Source organism: Diachasmimorpha longicaudata, chromosome 12 (assembly GCF_034640455.1).
Source record: "Diachasmimorpha longicaudata isolate KC_UGA_2023 chromosome 12, iyDiaLong2, whole genome shotgun sequence".
In the NCBI taxonomy this organism is placed as follows: Eukaryota; Metazoa; Arthropoda; class Insecta; order Hymenoptera; family Braconidae; genus Diachasmimorpha; species Diachasmimorpha longicaudata.
The window spans coordinates 4,555,380-4,572,647 of NC_087236.1; the positions used below are offsets into that span (position 1 = coordinate 4,555,380).

General features: G+C 37.2%; 1 protein-coding gene across 5 annotated transcripts in view; it reads left to right on the forward strand.

Moving 5' to 3' along the window:
- The window catches only part of LOC135168195 (unconventional myosin-XVIIIa), a 44,977-nt gene that overhangs the window by 9,146 nt on the left and 18,563 nt on the right, over positions 1-17,268 (forward strand). For 2 of the 5 annotated variants that reach the window (XM_064132142.1, XM_064132146.1), the window contains exons 3-8: positions 11,513-11,878; positions 12,701-12,901; positions 13,457-14,787; positions 15,068-15,242; positions 15,494-15,652; positions 15,724-15,939. The exons of 1 other annotated variant lie outside the window; for it this stretch is intronic. In XM_064132142.1, coding sequence (XP_063988212.1) covers positions 11,513-11,878; positions 12,701-12,901; positions 13,457-14,787; positions 15,068-15,242; positions 15,494-15,652; positions 15,724-15,939 — 2,448 coding nt within the window. Of the gene's footprint in view, positions 1-4,695; positions 6,282-6,428; positions 6,631-11,512; positions 11,879-12,700; positions 12,902-13,456; positions 14,788-15,067; positions 15,243-15,493; positions 15,653-15,723; positions 15,940-17,268 lie in introns of those variants that run through there. 2 more of the 5 variants (XM_064132144.1, XM_064132145.1) reach the window with 2 other exon arrangements.

Consider the following 17,268-nt stretch of genomic DNA (forward strand, 5'->3'; position numbering starts at 1 on the left):
AATTTTTATTATTTTTATAACTGACTGATTGTTCAATTTTTTATTTACGCACCCAATACTGGAGAATTGTTTGGAATTTCTTTATTAGTCAGTAATTTAGGTTAATTATTGAACTACATGTTAACGATTTCGGTCAGTCATCAATTTGGAATTTAGATCAAATAAACTTTTTTTATATTTTACAGTCATTTGTCTTTGACAGGAAAAATTACAGAAATTCTGAGTTTTGAGGGCAATAAATTCCTATTAAGAAGTTTAGAATTATCTTCATCAGTGGATTGAATGATCAGATCTAAAATAGCCCCTCGATCAACCAGAAATAACCCCCCTGATCATTGATGGGTAATTGAAAATGATGTAGTGTCCAGATGATTCACAGGAGATGCCACCACTCGAGACCAAAAAAAAATTACGAGAATGAAAAAATATTGCACTGAGGACTGACGTTCCACCTCGAGAGTTTCCACTTATAAATAATCCGGGTTCATCGCCGAGAAAAGTCAATCCCCTCGTTCCGAATTTAATTCAGGAAATTATTCAGAGATCGATGGATTTATTCATGAACACACCCAAGACAAATCAATTCTCTTCCGCTGAAAAATATTTTTTTTTTTCATTCAGAAGCTGAGCTAGAAGATCAGTGATCATCTTTCCTTGCTCGATTATCCCCCAGTGCAGGGATTTATTTTTTAATGAATATTTATTTTTTTATTCTTGCAATCGTGAGAGAAAATCGAGAGCGATTGGACAGTGGATTAATCCCTCTGTGGATACGAAATCACTGCGTCTGATTCAGTGAATTGCACAATCTCTTTCTACGGAATAATTTTTTTTTTTCATTTTCCTACACTTCCATTAATTTCTGCTAACCGAGAAGGCAAAGACGCAGTCTTTCCTCATGGCTCACCTCAACTTGGTAATCTCCACCCACTTTGATACAGCTGTTGTATAACGTGATTGTTCATTTTTAAAAGGACAATTGTTTATACTTTTAGTTATTTTGCTTCCCAATGAGAGTATTCTAATTAATTGGAAATGAGGAAACTTTTAATGATTAAAACTTGTGGGGAAAAGTTATCATTCTTTTATCACACTCTCGGCACAAGAGGAACTAACTTAAGGGACAATAAGGGATACCATACCCTGAACTTGATGACTCATTATCAATGGTTCCACTCATGCACCTCTGGTTGGTCTCAAGACAGAATATACAATACACACAATACCCTAGACTCAAAACTCAAATTTTCACTCATAAAAATGTTTTCTGATCTTCGGTGAAAACACGAGAATGAAAGAAAGATAAATCATACAGAGATCTATTCAATCCAATCAGAAATTAATTATTAATAAACACTTCGAACTATAAACTCCAATAAAATATAATTTTTTTAGTTTCCTCGGAATTTTGCAAATTTATTTATTTATTTTTCATTTTCTTCAGTGAATGAATTCATAAAATTGCTGTTCAGCCTTATGACACCACATTAATTAAAATTTTGATTGGATTTCCCATAAAAATTGGGAGTTCATCATTTTATGTAAATTGAGATAAAGAACTGTGGGTCACTGACAACAGGGCATTGGTCAAAATTAATTCAGCATAATTAGTCCAATTAATTAGTCATCGTCTTCGGATCGCCACCATATGCGAGCGATTAATATTCACTAGCAATTGATAAACAGTTTCTTGTTGCGTGTGCAATGTGGGAGCTCACACACTCGTAAATAAATATTCTCTTTTGTCTCTTAAGATGTTTTTTTTTCGTCAGAAGATAGCGACAACACGAGGGATTTGTCGGGATACACCCATTGGTTTTATTATATTCAAATTGTTAGGATCAGAGCTTTCCACACACTTATGAATCATTCAGGCGTTCAGACGACACTTTCCACATGTTGAATAGCTCAGGAATTGCCTCCGCACCTACGTGCTTCATTAGACTCTAGTTCATTCTAGTTAAACTCTAGTCAGGAAAATAATTCAACGAGCTCCAGGTGGATTAACTTTGGAATTTTATCTCGTTTTTTTTCCAGAGATGGAACTCAGGAATGACATTAACAATTTAATTAATCGATAATTAATTAAATTCAGAGATATTTAAATTTTTGATATCATCGAGAGTTTCAGAAAATTGTAAATTTTTCAGAATTTGAGGTGTGCGGAGGGGAATTTTTTCATAATAATTATCGTATCGTTCTACAAAAGTGGATTTATAAGTCATTATGACCTCATTGATCCCGACATCTAGCAAAAATTAATGAACTAATTATGTTGCATTCCCAACTAGTTAAAAATTCAGGAAAATATTATTTCATTAATTAATTAATAACAATTTCATGAATTTATTTGGATGAGCACTACCGCCGCGAGGTTCCATAATTTCGTTTGATTTTCGAGAAATAATTGAATTCAAATTGTATTCTCAATTAACGATCTTCTCGTCGAATATCAACCAAAGTTAATTATCCAGAAACGTAACTAATTCATGAAAAAATTAACAGTTTCTCCCTCATTTACGTACCTCTTTGTTGACCTGTGTAACAATCATTGACACATTTTTTTATCACAAAAGGGGAGAACAGGGACTGACAAAAATGAAGTTTCTTATCTCTGAAGACTCATTATCCAAAACATTTTTCGATAACGGCTTTCCCAACCGATACATTCAAATGAACTATGCTATAATATATGCTATATTGTGTAGACCAGCAACTATGTGACTGGAACAATGGAGTAATAACGTTGCAAGATATGCACGAAGATATTTTCTATAAAAATTCTAGTACGAGTGGTGGAAAAAATAACAATTCACAGACTGGGAAAAAAATTATTGCTGCTGCAGGAAAATTACTGAGATTTTTTCTGAACATATTGGATTATGAATAGGGATTATCTCAATAATATAAAAACGATTTAACTATTAACTTTATTTATTATCGCACGCAGAAGGTATGTCTTTCTCGTATGATGTCTCCAGATCAACTGACTTTTTGTTTCTCCTCTGGTTCTATTTATTAAAAACATTCTAAATATTTCGATACTGTTTGGAGAAAAACTATAAAAACTATAACATACTGAGATGGACTGAAAACAGCTATAGACAGAGGATTTATTTTTGTCCACACGTATCAAGCACTGTCAATAGACCATTTATGGCAGAATATCGAAAAAAAATCAAGACCAGATCAATTATTAATTTTTTTATCCCCTAAAATTGGCAAAAGACAAATAATTTTATTTTGTCACGAAGGAGGGGAGGGTATAATACAATGAACGTACGTCAATGTCATAGCAATAAATAGAGTATTTTGGAGTATTTTAATCTCATATTAATTTTTTTATTTTATTTTAGTTTTTTCAAGTTACAAATGTTTTCTGCTTTACGTCGACTTGAGCTCGTTCCTCAATTTCTCTTCATCTTTACTCTCATCCTCCTTTCGTCGTGTTATTATTATTGATTTGCATTTCGATGTCATATATATTTATCAACACACCTCACTTGGTTTAGAAAAAACAATGATTTCTTTGAGAGCCTCTAAAAAATTCCGGACCCACATATAACGCCACGAGGCGCCGTTGTTTATATCAAATCTGGAATGAAGACGAGAATAGCCGGGAGGCCGTAAACCTCTCTCAGCCTCTCAACGTCCACGATATTCCCGGATGAAAATTTTCACTCTCTCTCGATCCGACGAAACAAGTGGGATGACAATCTCTTTGAAAAACCCCTATTCCGGAAAATCTGTCAATTCTTATGTAAATCCATTCAAAGTAGATTCCGTGAAAGGTCACGAGGGCCCCGAAGACCTGGGACAACGATACGATTTTTCTAGTCGTGTATCTCAGCCACGAGAACAAATAATATTTTATTATTCTACAAAACTTATTTGTTGGTTGATCCTGGCACTGCAAAAGGCCCAAAAATAATCAGAAATAAATTTTAGTGCTGACATTGGCAATTTTACTGATTTAAATTAATTTTGCTCAGTAATTTTACCCCGACCCCCAGGATCGGGATTTCTTTCGAGTTTTCGTGCTAGATTTTTGATAGAAAATATCTTCCTGTGAATTAACAAAAAATATTAATTAATTTTTAGACCTCGAGAATTGATTTCTACAGATGATGAAATCTTCAGAAGATTTTTTTTCCTTCCCCTGACCCTTCAGTCGCATTTTTTACTGGTGGATCTTGATTAATTTCTGATTGACATAACACGAAGCATAAGTTCAATGTTATATTTTTTTCGTTCTATGTTTATACTCAATATTAACAGACATTTTTATTGTTTTATTGTCTGACATGGCCTATGATATTTATGTTTTTTTCTTAAACCTGAAGACACTCGAATGAATAAGACTTATTATGGCGACGTTACTTGACCTCCAGAGTATTGTACCTCTTTGTACCTTAAGTTAGTTCTTCTAAGGAATGATGACAAGCGGATGTGTCTTACTAATAATTAATTAACACAGTATTTGACGCTAATTATTCCACAGTTTCGTCAGTTAAAATATTCCATTTCCAATAGATCCGACCCCCGAACCCAATAATTCAGCGAAAAATACCCTATTGGGTACAAATGCCACTGAGAGTGTTCGCTTCCGAACAAGTAGGAGGAACACTGATCGTGGGCACACGCCTCGCACCATCGGTTCTCCACCAGGCCAGTACTGTTGAGTCAGTCGTCTGTTGAACGTACCGCGTTGAGGATCGAGTGTATTTGTTTGTGAATTTTGACAAGACATTTTCTGTCATCTCCAACAATTGCGAACACAGTCGTGTCTCTCCCAAAAAGTGAATGAAGTGTTGCAAGAAATAAAAACAAAAAATAAAAACAAATTGAAAGGAGAAGGATCTGGAGAATAAATCGTCGTGCGGTGGAATAATAATTGACCGTTTCTAATCTATGGACCGAGTGAGGGCTCATAAACACGCGGTACACCAGACATAATCGTGTACCGAGAGCACATAATAACGTGTTTGCAACTGAAACGCATTTTAATAGGAGAATAAACGGTGGCTGCATTTCTTGCCTCATTGATCGAATTACCTGTGACCATGAGTGAAATTTTGAGAGATTATTTTTGATAATCTTCGAGGATTTAACATCATAAAACAATTGTTTTCCTCATAAATTTCCTCGTGAGTTTATTAACGAAATTACGAGAATAATTGTCAGTAAAAAAATCTGGAGGGAGATGAAAAATTCTGAACAGACTTTTCCTTCTTTATTGTCAGAGTTACTGAAAAGATCCTGAAATGTCACGAGACGAGTGACAAAATTCCCCAAAGCATTTGACTTTGTATTTGATTTTTTATACCGTCAGACGAAGGCGAGAGGAAACTGCAGGAAATTAAAAAGCTGCAGTTGTTGGCGATCTAGACAGAAGAAGAGCTACAAAAATAATTTTATAAACATTATTATATAATCAAACCTGCGAATTCGATGAGGAGAAATGGAACAAATGTAAAATACAGTAAACAGACGTTTATCAATGATTATCCAGGAAAAATACCAGAAATAATCAGATGTCATTGAATTAACATAATTGCGAATCATTTGCAATTTGAGAATCGAAGAATAGGACTGAATAGTTGAGACAAATGAATTGAAAAAGATTTCTGAAGTATTTTGTCTTGAAGAATGTAAACTGAAGACGAAAAATCCGGTGAACAAAATGTCAGACGAAATATGTGTGAGAAAAACAAAAAAGTGTGACAAATTCCTGACTGAGGCATGAACTTGTACTGATTTCTTTAAAAATACATTGACAATAGCGTCAGAGGAAGGATTTAGCCACTTGAAAGAGAATCCAGTGAATGAATTTCGAAAATGCTGGGGAATTCAAAGGAATCAATGATTAATCACCATCGTGGATGCCGGGGGAAGGCTCATGCCTCTGGTATAGGAAAGCAGAATACTCTGAATACCCCAAAATCTCTGGGTGTCAAGAGAACTCAGAGCAAAAACGAGACAAATGGCTATCGAAAGCAGAGCAGAAACTCCACGAGCTCCTGGGATTACAGTGACAGTGACAGTTTGAATTCATTCGAGGCGGGTACTGGAGAATCCACTGGAGCTTCTGGTGGCAACTGCACCACGAGGAGAATTGATCTGGTTCTTGATGACATTGACTGCACGAAGAGCGGATTTTCTGGGGATTTTTTACGCCGTAATTCTATGAGAAAGTCCGGCTCCAGCAGAAATTCGCTGGACAAGAGGTTGAAACAAGAGACATGGGCGGAGAGCCTCAGAAGTGGAGTCATTGATGATAGGTACAGGAAACTCGAGGATGGATGGGATGATAACAATATTATCAGACATCCACGGGAGAGAAAGTGGGGGCTTATTGATGATGGGTATCTGGTGAATGATGAGAGAAATTTGAACAATGATAAGTGTAATTGGAAATGTCATTCCAGAAAGATGCAGCATGGAAAGATTGGGAGGAGGATAACTGGGGATGGTAAATATCGGAGGACATTTGGCGATGTTGTTGAGTGGGAGGCACTTTTGGAAATGGCGTTGTCGAGGAAACTGGATAAAGTTGGGAGGAAAAATGGAGATGGATTTTTTATGGATCTTGATAGAGTTCTTGGAGGACGAAGCGATGATTGGAACAAGGTAATTATGGGATATGAGATTTAATTAAACCTAAAAAGCAGTAGATTTACAATTATAACTAGTAAATATTTTACAAGTGTGTGGGAGTTTTTAAATAATTTGATTCAAATAGGTCTTTCAATTTGGAATGATTTTTGTATACTGTAGAGAGTATACTGTTTTGTATACAGACAGAATTGTAGTGGTTTTAATAAATAACCGATGGGAGAGACGCTAGTTGTGCTCTCGCCTGCGGTGCGAACTGAAGTAGATCTTCACTTCCTGGTGGAGATCGCCCAGCATTCCTTATTTGTTTATGTAAAACAATCCCAGGTTACGTCGCCTTAGTCACGAGTATTTTCCTGCATAATCTCGTCTTTGTTGCAAGCTCCAAAATATATTCTATTACATTTTGAAAAATTACCTCACATATGTATTATATTTTATTCAGTATGTAAACCCTTCCGAGCTTTTACATTTTGGTCTGTTCCCTATTTCTCCTGACGACAATATGAACTTGCAGAGTTACAAAAATATAAAATTATATGAAAACTTTATAATCATAAACATTATAACATTTTATATAAAGCTATATATATATATAAAGCTTTTGGAGTTTTAAAAGCTTTAAAAATGTGATTCTTAGAATTAAATTGGTATCTTAGCTCTAAGTCTTCTCTCACATATCATTTTTTTATTAAATAATTTACATGAGGAAGAAAGTCTGTTCTCCAAGGATCCCTAGGACACTAACAATTGGTTACAGCCACCAAAAGGATATTCGTCACCTTAAAAAGACTGTTTTTTCTCCCTATGGAGTTATTGTTTATATTTATAAATAATAGTTTATGTTTGTAAACTGGAGCCTTCTACGTCGATTCGTTTTCTAACAATTATTCTTTCTGTAAATAATTTACAAAAATGTACCTAAATACTCCTACAATAATGACGGATTTTCAGGTGGGAAGGGATCGGGGTCAGGATTTAGAATTATTTTTATTATCATTTTTCATACGCGTAATCCTTCCGGTTTTTATATTTTGTTTCCCTTCCCTGCGGTGCCCTCCAACTGTACTGCGTTCACCCGGAGGTGGGGGAAACCATGGGAAACCCCTACTGGACAGTCGACCGATCCTGCAGAGTCCTGGTGTACCCTTCAGCATCATAACTCGAAGGGAAATAAAATTATTTTCACGGGTCTAATGACAAAGTCTGTCTTAAATCACTAGGAGGCGCTAAATGGTGCACTGAAAGAAAAATATAATTATTTACAGAAGAAAATAATTACGAAAGGAGCTGCACGATTGATTTGAAGATGATCGCGTCGAAGAGAATCGAATAATTCAACTCATCGAATAAGTCATAAGAATCTTCAAAATTATTAATGACGATATTGTTTACGGGTAACGACAACTATCGGTGAACCGAAACGCATGAACAATCTCCGTCATATTAGCGGCGATTAAAAAAAATTATTTCAATCAGAGATAAGTTTTTATAATAGTTAAGCCCCTAGTTAAGTAATCTCCATTAATCTGACGTATATCAGGTTCTCTAACGTGTGTAACTGGAATTAATTCTGGGTTAACCGGGCACGCGCAGAGTGTTATTGAATCGGGGAATAGGATCAAACGCACCGGGGTGCGTGTAGTTTGCGATTTGAGCCTGATTGACATTTTAAAAAAGGCTAATTGAATGAAGGTATTTTTTAAATGATTGGAGACAAGTCGAGGCGGTTTTTGTGAAGAGAAATGTTGAGTAAAAATCGATTGAAATCAGCGATGATTTTAATCTCCGGAAGGCATTTGTGGAGTTGAATTTAAGTTAATGAAAAATACTCGTTTATGGAGAATATTTTATAATTAGTTGCTAAAAACAGAGGAAAGTGGATCTTCTATTAAAACTAATTATTATTTTTTCTTTTCATAATTTTTTTCGTTTCTTCGAGAGGAGAAATTACTATTAAAAATTATTCCTCAGTTTAGTGAACCTCTATTTTCCAAAATTTCCAATTTCTAAATATCTAATTGTTTTCTTTATTCGAGAAACATTGTTCTAAACGAATAAATAACATTTCCCAACACGGAAGTGACTTCTCGCATTAAATCAAGTGATTTTTACATTCAGAAAAAAACATTAAAAAAATCCCTTCGACCAGAATTAAATAGATAAATCCAATAGTTTGCAATAAATAAATAAATAATTCCTTCTTTTCTAAATGAGTGTAAAATTTCTTGATGGAAATTTTCTTTTTTCATTGTCACCGGCCAACAAGGTGATTACCTTGTTAATCATTTCTACCCGAATCTGTAATTTATTCCGCAACATTGATTGATTTGTTGATGAATATTGTTCGTTAATTTTTCATCAATATTTTTCACCGTGTGGGTGCAAAACTATCGGAGGTGCTGGATGAATAGCCACGATAAAATAACCAAGGATTTTTTTTTATAATGGCATTCCCCTGGCTCGCGATACACTGGAAAAACTCGACGGTTATGAAATTATTTAATGACGCCTCTCGCCATTCTCCTGCCACCATGTAACACTCCCTTTGGCCTCGTTCCCTCTCATCTCTTAAACGTTCATCAATGTGTTATTAACGTTAGGTGATTCTCATGCCAACTATTCCGAAGAGTTATTCCTAAATTCCGTTATTTGAGGGGAATTGAATTGACGCCCACATCTCTGAGTTTTTTTTTGGCCCATAAAAAATAAAGCCAAAAAATTTCGCACTCTGGAGAGAATGCGTGGGACGTGGGGAGAATGATCTTGAATTGACAGGGTAACGGTTTTCAAAATTCTTAATGTTAATGCCCAATCTCAGCCCGAATATTTCGTAATAAATATGTAATTCCTTTCGTAAAATCATTTATAAGTCATATAAATTAATTCGTACATTATCATAATATATCCTTATATTATATAAGATACACAAGGTCCCTCCTTCCCACGAAAAAGCTAGCCAGGACACTGGTGGGGTTGACCAGGACGAAGCTCTCTGATGGTGATCATCACTGGGCGGTGGACACTTGCTGGACATCTAGCAGGGATAGGCAAGAGGAGCGATTGTGGATGCCCAAGATGTGGGTTAACGAAGGAAGAGACTCATCACCTAAGGACAAGATGCAGTGGCCTGGACGAGATCTGCTGGGACGTCTTCAAGACCACAGATGTGGAAGAAATCGACGTCAACAGGAACGGAATTAGGCCCAGCTGCTGGCACCTATCGACTAGCTCTATCATAATATATCCTGTGTCATAATAATAATAATAATGTGTGTGTGTGTGTGATAATGTGTCCTGTGTGATATTTTTTATATCATTTGCATTATAACTTATTTTATTTAATAGCAATTAATTTTTACATTGATTTTTTAATTTTAATTAATTTTACTGGTCATTTTGACTAATTTTTGTCTCTAATTTAACTGAATATCATGTTAACTGTATTACTTTGATATCAAGTTGAAAAATTGGATTAGGAAAAATAGTTTTTAACAAAAAACACCAAATATCAGGACTAACAATCGCCTAGACCCAGGTTCAGGTGCAGTAGCCACCCAAATACGGAGGTTCAAGGCACCTCAGAAGAAAGAGGGCGAGAAGTACCTTACGTCATCGCCAACCGGCTGATTCTCTACAATTGGAGTCTCTTCTTAATTCGTGTCATAAAGGGACGAGATAGCGTTGATATTCAATATACATAATCGTAATACCACGAAGAGAGGATAAAAAAAAATGTTATTTTTCAGTCAAGGCAGTTGTTTCATTCGCCGCCGTGAGCCGACTTTTCATTCACTCCTTTTATGTGGACATCTTAATTCTGTAATCAACGTGCTTTGTGACAAATTACCTGATGAATCATTCCTCGGTTGTTGGGAATATCGATCACAGAGACGAACTCCTGCGAGTGGTAGCGAATGAAATTTTGCGAAGGCGATGAGAGTGGTTTTTTTTTTATTTCACTTGATCACTGCAGTTTTTATGAATGTGACATTGGAGTTTAATGAATTTCGGAGTGGACTTGGAGTGCGAATTTCAAGGTGAATGGGATATCCCGTGGGTGATTTTATGGTGAATTGAATTTCAATTCACAACAGTGGGAACCTAAAGTTTGTGGGAAGGCAATATCATCTTTCTACCAACTTTCTCCCAGATAATAATTTTCCGGACATCTTTCAATACTTATACCTTTCTTCATTCCCATAAAGTTGTAAATTTTTTATTTATTTCGAGTGATGTGATCCATGTGACAACCAATCACCTCAAAAAATCGTTAAAAAACCCTTAAAAAATTCATCCCACCACCTAATTAAAACGACAAACCCTGGATAAGTCATCAATCACCAGTCCCCTATATTTCTCCACATCCCTCCATCACCAGGAGTCAATGCTCGGCAGCCGTTATCTTTGGTGAAAGCCCCACACTCGCGGATTCCCAGTGTGTTAGGTGATCGAACGGAATCGAAGTGAATTAATGCGCATTGCGCGTACCACAAACAGCCCACATATACATCGTGGGTCTTGTTCAAGTACACGATATTCTTACAATGTATACATACCTGTATTTGTACATACAGATGCAACAACTTGGTAACACGTCTTTAAGGCCGGATCAACTGGACACATAACACGTGCGTTACGCCAGTCGAGCGAGAGCAACGTTACACTAGTCGTCAGTGTAACAATGTTCCTGGCTAGTTTGACCATAGTCCTATTCGCTGTTTTATATATTCTCCAGGAGTTATTGAGGGCCTGGAGAAGGCCCACAAATACCTCTGGAGTCTTCACCCCCAAATTGGTACTGAGAAGTTGAAAAAAATGATGGGAGAACCGAGGGACTACTAAATTTTAAATATTTTAAGGAACAAATTGTTGACTCAGGAATTTTGGTTTTCAGGCTCGGACTGAGGAACATCTGGCTCAGGAGCAGGCCTGGCTGGCGTCTGAACGTGTCTGGCTGCTTCACAGGGGTGGATTCACCTCGGGAAGGAAGTGTGGTGTTGGTGATCCAGACACTGGGAAACTGCGGGTGAGGCTGATACCCAGTGGCGAGGAACTTCTTGTTGATGAGGAGGATGTGGAGAAGGCCAATCCTCCGCAGTTTGATAAGGCTGAGGAGCTGTCCCAGCTGAGGTTCCTGAATGAATCCTCGGTTTTGCATACACTACGACAGAGATACGCCAGCAATCTCATACACACCTACGCTGGTGACAGCATGATTGTTATTAATCCAGTTGCACCGTTGGCGATTTACTCGGAGAAGGTATTAATTGAGTTTATTGTTTTTGATGGAGGAGTGGGGTCGGAAGGGGTGGATTGGCCATCATTACAGTAAATAATAAATGTTACATAATTATTTTTCAAGCAGTGGCAAAATGTGGGAGTGAAATCAAGGTTTTCGATAATTTCTGGGGATTTTACCGGAAGATTAAACAGTTTTCACTGATTGAGTAAATACTATATTTAGTTTGCAACAATAGAAAAAACAAATATTTAGATTTCTATTGGTAATTGTCATAAAATTTAAATCAAAATTGAACGTTCACAGCGAACATTTGGTCAGTCAAAGACATAAAAATCAATTTTATGGTGGGATGTTGCAAGATTGCTTTTAAATCCGAAATACTGTTCTGAATAGTTTCTAATGATGCAATAGTTTTTGGAATAATCATTCCGACTAGATTATTTTGGACCATTGTGCACTATTTAGGCAGTTTTTCAAGAACAAATCGTTATTTAACTCGAGAAAATCATTCATTTTTTTGAATTGGTGACAGCTGAATTTAATTAATTCCGCAAAAAACATAAAATGGAAAATAATAAAGTGAATTTGACGTGACTATGAACAACAGTAAATAAAAGAACGTAAAGAATAAACTAACAAAACAGTAGTAAAAATCAGTTGAATATCGAAGACACAACTTTCAGTGATACTTTACATAATGACAATTTTCTCTGACAAATTTTATTGCAGCAATAAATTAAAAGTCAATGTAGTACTCATATTTGTCCTCAAGAGATATTGCTAGTTCAGGATACAATGCAACCCATTTAATCAATCTAATCACACGATATTATTCACCAGGTCGTGCATATGTTCAAAGGATGCAAAAGCGAGGACATGCCACCTCATATATACGCAATGTCACAATCCGCCTACAGGGGAATGTTGGCGACAAGACGTGATCATTCCCTAGTTTTCCTAGGTCGAAGTGGCTCTGGCAAGACGACAAACTTCAAGCACGCCTTGCACTATCTCGTATTGGCAGCAGGAACAGTCAACAAGGTACTCCCTTCAATTATCCAACAAAAGCCCCTTTAACCCCATCCATTCAGCAATTAATTTTGTGCTCGAAGTGGTGCTCTGAGTAGTTTCCAATGATGAGATGGTAATGTTTGAATAATCGGTCGAAGCCCATTATTTCGGAAGATTATACAGGCCGTTGACTATCGGTTATTATTGTTAATTACCAGAGATTATAGGCCAATTTTTAAATCTTGGAAAAATGAAAATTTTACGGAATTATTTATTTTATGGATAATTGCAGTGAAAATTATGCTCCCATATATTTTTACATAATATTTGAGACTTTTTAACGTGGAATTCCTCGCAATTTACGAGAAACCATAACGCAATAAAAATTCAGTAAAAATTGGTAATTCGATGGGTAATTTTCTACTCTTCAATTATAACATAAGGAATTGCTATTAAATTAGAGTACATTTTTCGTTAATTGACAATTCATAGAATCTATTTCCAACGCAATCAAAAATACTCCAAAAATAATTCCACCATGACTTTCCACTATTCAACGAGTCCTCAACAAATTTTCCCTTTCAGATCCTAACAATCGAGAAGCTGAACGCCTTATTCACAGTCCTGGAGGCTTTCGGCAACAGCAGAACCCACATGAACTCCAACGCCACCCGTTTCACCCAAATATTCTCCCTCGACTTCGATCAATCCGGTGCGATAGCCTCAGCATCTCTCCAAGTTCTCCTCCTCGAGAAATCGAGAATCGGTAGACGACCCAATGGAGATCCAAGCTTCCATGCTGTATATCGACTCCTAGCTGGTGCTGAAGGTGCCCTACGCAAGGAGCTGAACCTGACCAACCTAGTGGCTGAGAACAATCCCTTCATAACTCCCCTCCAAAAGCACGAGGACAAGCAACGAGCAATGGTGGAGTTCAATCGAATAATCGCAGCATTCAAAATTCTGGGGGTATCTCCAGCTGATGAGAAGGTGATATGGCTGGTGCTGGCAGGTATCTATCACCTGAGCTGTGCTGGAGCTGTGAAATCCAGTTCCCAAGGACGTTGGCAGTTTGCCAGGGTCGACTGTGCCGAGAGGGCAGCCAATCTTTTGGGTACAACAGTTGAAGAATTGAGTAGAATTGTCTTTTCCACGAGTGGTGGTAGTAATGGAGGGACTCCCAATGGGGGAAGACCCACCCTCAGAACCCCCAGTCCCACAGATAGTGGCAAAGACACACCTGGACTTGATGCTCTCGAGGGACTTCTCGTTGGTCTTTACTCGGAAATATTTCACTGCATTGCTGCACTGATAAATAAATCAATATCCTCGCCTGTTCACACTGTCTCGTCGATGCTCCTCTGCGATGCTCCTGGCTTTCAGAATCCTGCGTCCTGTGGACGTCAGACTGGCGCCAATTTTGAGGATTTGTGTCATAATTATCTTCAGGAACGTCTGCAATTCCTTTTTCATTATACAGCACTCGTTGCACCGAAGGATCGTTATGCACAGGAGGGAATTGATGTGGATTATGAGGAGGATTATGATGAGGATTGCATTGGTTCACCACAGGCTCTTGTTTCACTTCTGGACAGGGGCCAGCAGAGCGCCACTATGCTCAGGACTAGTCAGAGTGATCTCAGACAGACTGAGAGGAAGGGACTTCTCTGGTTGCTTGATGAAGAGGCTGTCTGCTCTGGTGGCAGTGATGAGGCGTTCCTGGATAGATTATTCTCCCATTATGGTGACAGAGATCATCAACTACTGCTGAGAAAGGCTCCTGGGACTAATGAATTTGTACTGCAACATCTGCAGGGAACTAATCCTGTTTTGTATAGTGCTACTGGGTGGATCAAGGCGATTAGGGAGAATCCGGTTACTAGGAGTGCCATTACGGTTCTGCAGGAGAGTAGCAGGTGGGGATGATTTATTTTTATAAGGATTTTTAAAAGATTCTTTGGTTTTGGGGGTTTAATTTTCATTATTGGGTGCCATATGAAGGATTTTTGATGGATGGAAGGATGGGGACTTGACAAGGCCCTTGCAATTAATTCAAATTAATTACATAATCGAAATATCACTATTCATTGATTATATTGTCTAATTGATTATTTAATTTTAGTAATTATCTTATTTGTGATATGAATTTGGAATTATAGCATGTATTTAGTTTAATCAAAAAATTTCTTGTTTTAGGGAGGATATCAGTAGATTATTCGTCCAAGCACGTGGTGCTGGTGTTTGTGGAGCTCTCAGTGGCTCTGTACCTGGAATCGAAGGGTCCCAATCACTGAGGAGAGCCTCCAGCATCAGGAGAACCTTCACAGCAGTGAAAAGGAAGAATGCCTGTCTGCAAGTCAAGTTCACTGTGGTAAATTAATTTTTCAGATCATTACATATTTTTCTTCGGTTATGGGGTTTCCTGGAGTAACATAAACTTCATGAAAACTAGGAATATCCGTAGAATAGAATGAATTTTGAGAATAAAAAGTCTATTGCTTGGAAAAGTACACTAAAAAATATTTTCTACGTTTAAAAAAATTCTGTCGATCTCTCTCTCTCTCTTGATTAAACTTCTTAATTTAACAGAATTATCAATCGACATTTGTATCAATATTTCAGGATGGTCTCATCGAAACCCTCAGAAGAACTCGCGTGAAATTCGTCCATTGTCTTCTTCCCCAGCACAACGCTGGCTGCACCGATAATAAGAGTCTCTTAACAGTGAAATCAAATCAGAGTGAGGACAGTATAATGAATGTACCTCTGCTGCGTTCTCAGGTAACACATCATGCAATATTAATTCATAACGAGTCAGTTTCATTCCTCACAATACACATTTTTATCTCCAGATACGTGGCAGTCAGATCATAGATGCAGTGCGACTGCATAAAGTTGGCTATCCCAAGCACATGCCCCTCAGTGAATTCAGACGACGTTTTGGTTTGTTGTCCAATGATGCGAACGCACGTCCGGGGAGTCCTGTTGCTGATGAACGCAGAGCTGTTGAGGATATGCTGCTGTCGGTGGACGTGGATCCAGCGTCGTATCGAGTTGGGCAGAGTCAGGTGAGTTTTATTATTTTTCTAGTGGATTTTTCTTGAAAAGAAGGAGACTAATGATATAAAAAGTAACGGTTACAGGTCTGTCGATGGATGGCCTCCAACCCCTTTTTATTTATTGATCTTCTCCACTTTCGAATTAAAAAATATACACGTGTGATATTTTTCATCGAGGTTTATCTCGTCGTTACTAAAAAAATATGATGCAACATTCTAAATCTATTATGAAACGAAGATGGCGTATAGGTTGAATATTTAATGAATGATCATTTTCACTTTTGATTTTTTCCATTTCGGAAGAAATTATAATGATTTTCTTATGGATCGGCAATCGAAAATTTCTAATCTCTGTTTATTCCAATCTTCCGGGGACTTTTTTCTATCTTCGGACGTCTTTAAATAGGAGAGGTAATGGGAAGGAAGGTACTATAGTAATATATTGAGATATTTAGAAAATGACAGATCGATAATTGTCTAGTGTACCTGATCTTGAAATCGTTTGAAGTAACAAAATCGTAAAAACTCTTCCATTTCTTCGAAAATTCAAAAAGAATATCAATTTTTAAAGACTTTTTTCACTTTTCACGACGATCGTTTCATGACTCTTCCGAAACTAATTATTTAAAATTATTCATCAACATTTTCCAAATTATTCATCGTTTCCATTAATTGCGCCTCTTCTCTCTACCTCTCATATTTATGATACGTTTATGAGTATAAAATTAGGATTAAAATTATGATTTTTAAGTCAACGAAGTGATAGACTCGCGCGTGTCGGATCTAGTAATACATTATGCAACTGGGGAAGATTCTCCTCGGAATCTATGAGCGAGTGCACGAGAATTTTGTCAACTTTCACGTCGAGAGACGCCGATAAAACACTCGAAGTTACTTCCCAACAGGTAATCGACGTCTATCAATTACCTGCCAGCGCATGAATTTTCCCACAGAAGTATTCCCATCACCAGTGATAAAGAAAAATACTTAAACTCTCAGAATCCTCTGAATAGACATACGATGACACGACTCATCAATCACTTTTGTGAATGAATTTCGGCGTTGGCCCCTAAAGTCGTCTGGTCGAGTGAAAAAAAAATGATATAAAAACATAAATAAATATTAATACGTAAACGTTCCTTCTCCCCCCCCCCCTTCCCCGAACTTTCACGTGGCCCACATGTGCGTCTACTGTTGCCGTATACGTTCGCCAAACCGTTCCTCGGCCTCGTTTGCTCCCGATCAAATTGATGAAATTTATCAAAAAGACATCAAAGGAATGGAATGTCGGGTGGGTCTCCAGATGAATTCTTCATTGGAACTCTCCTGCCGGGACAG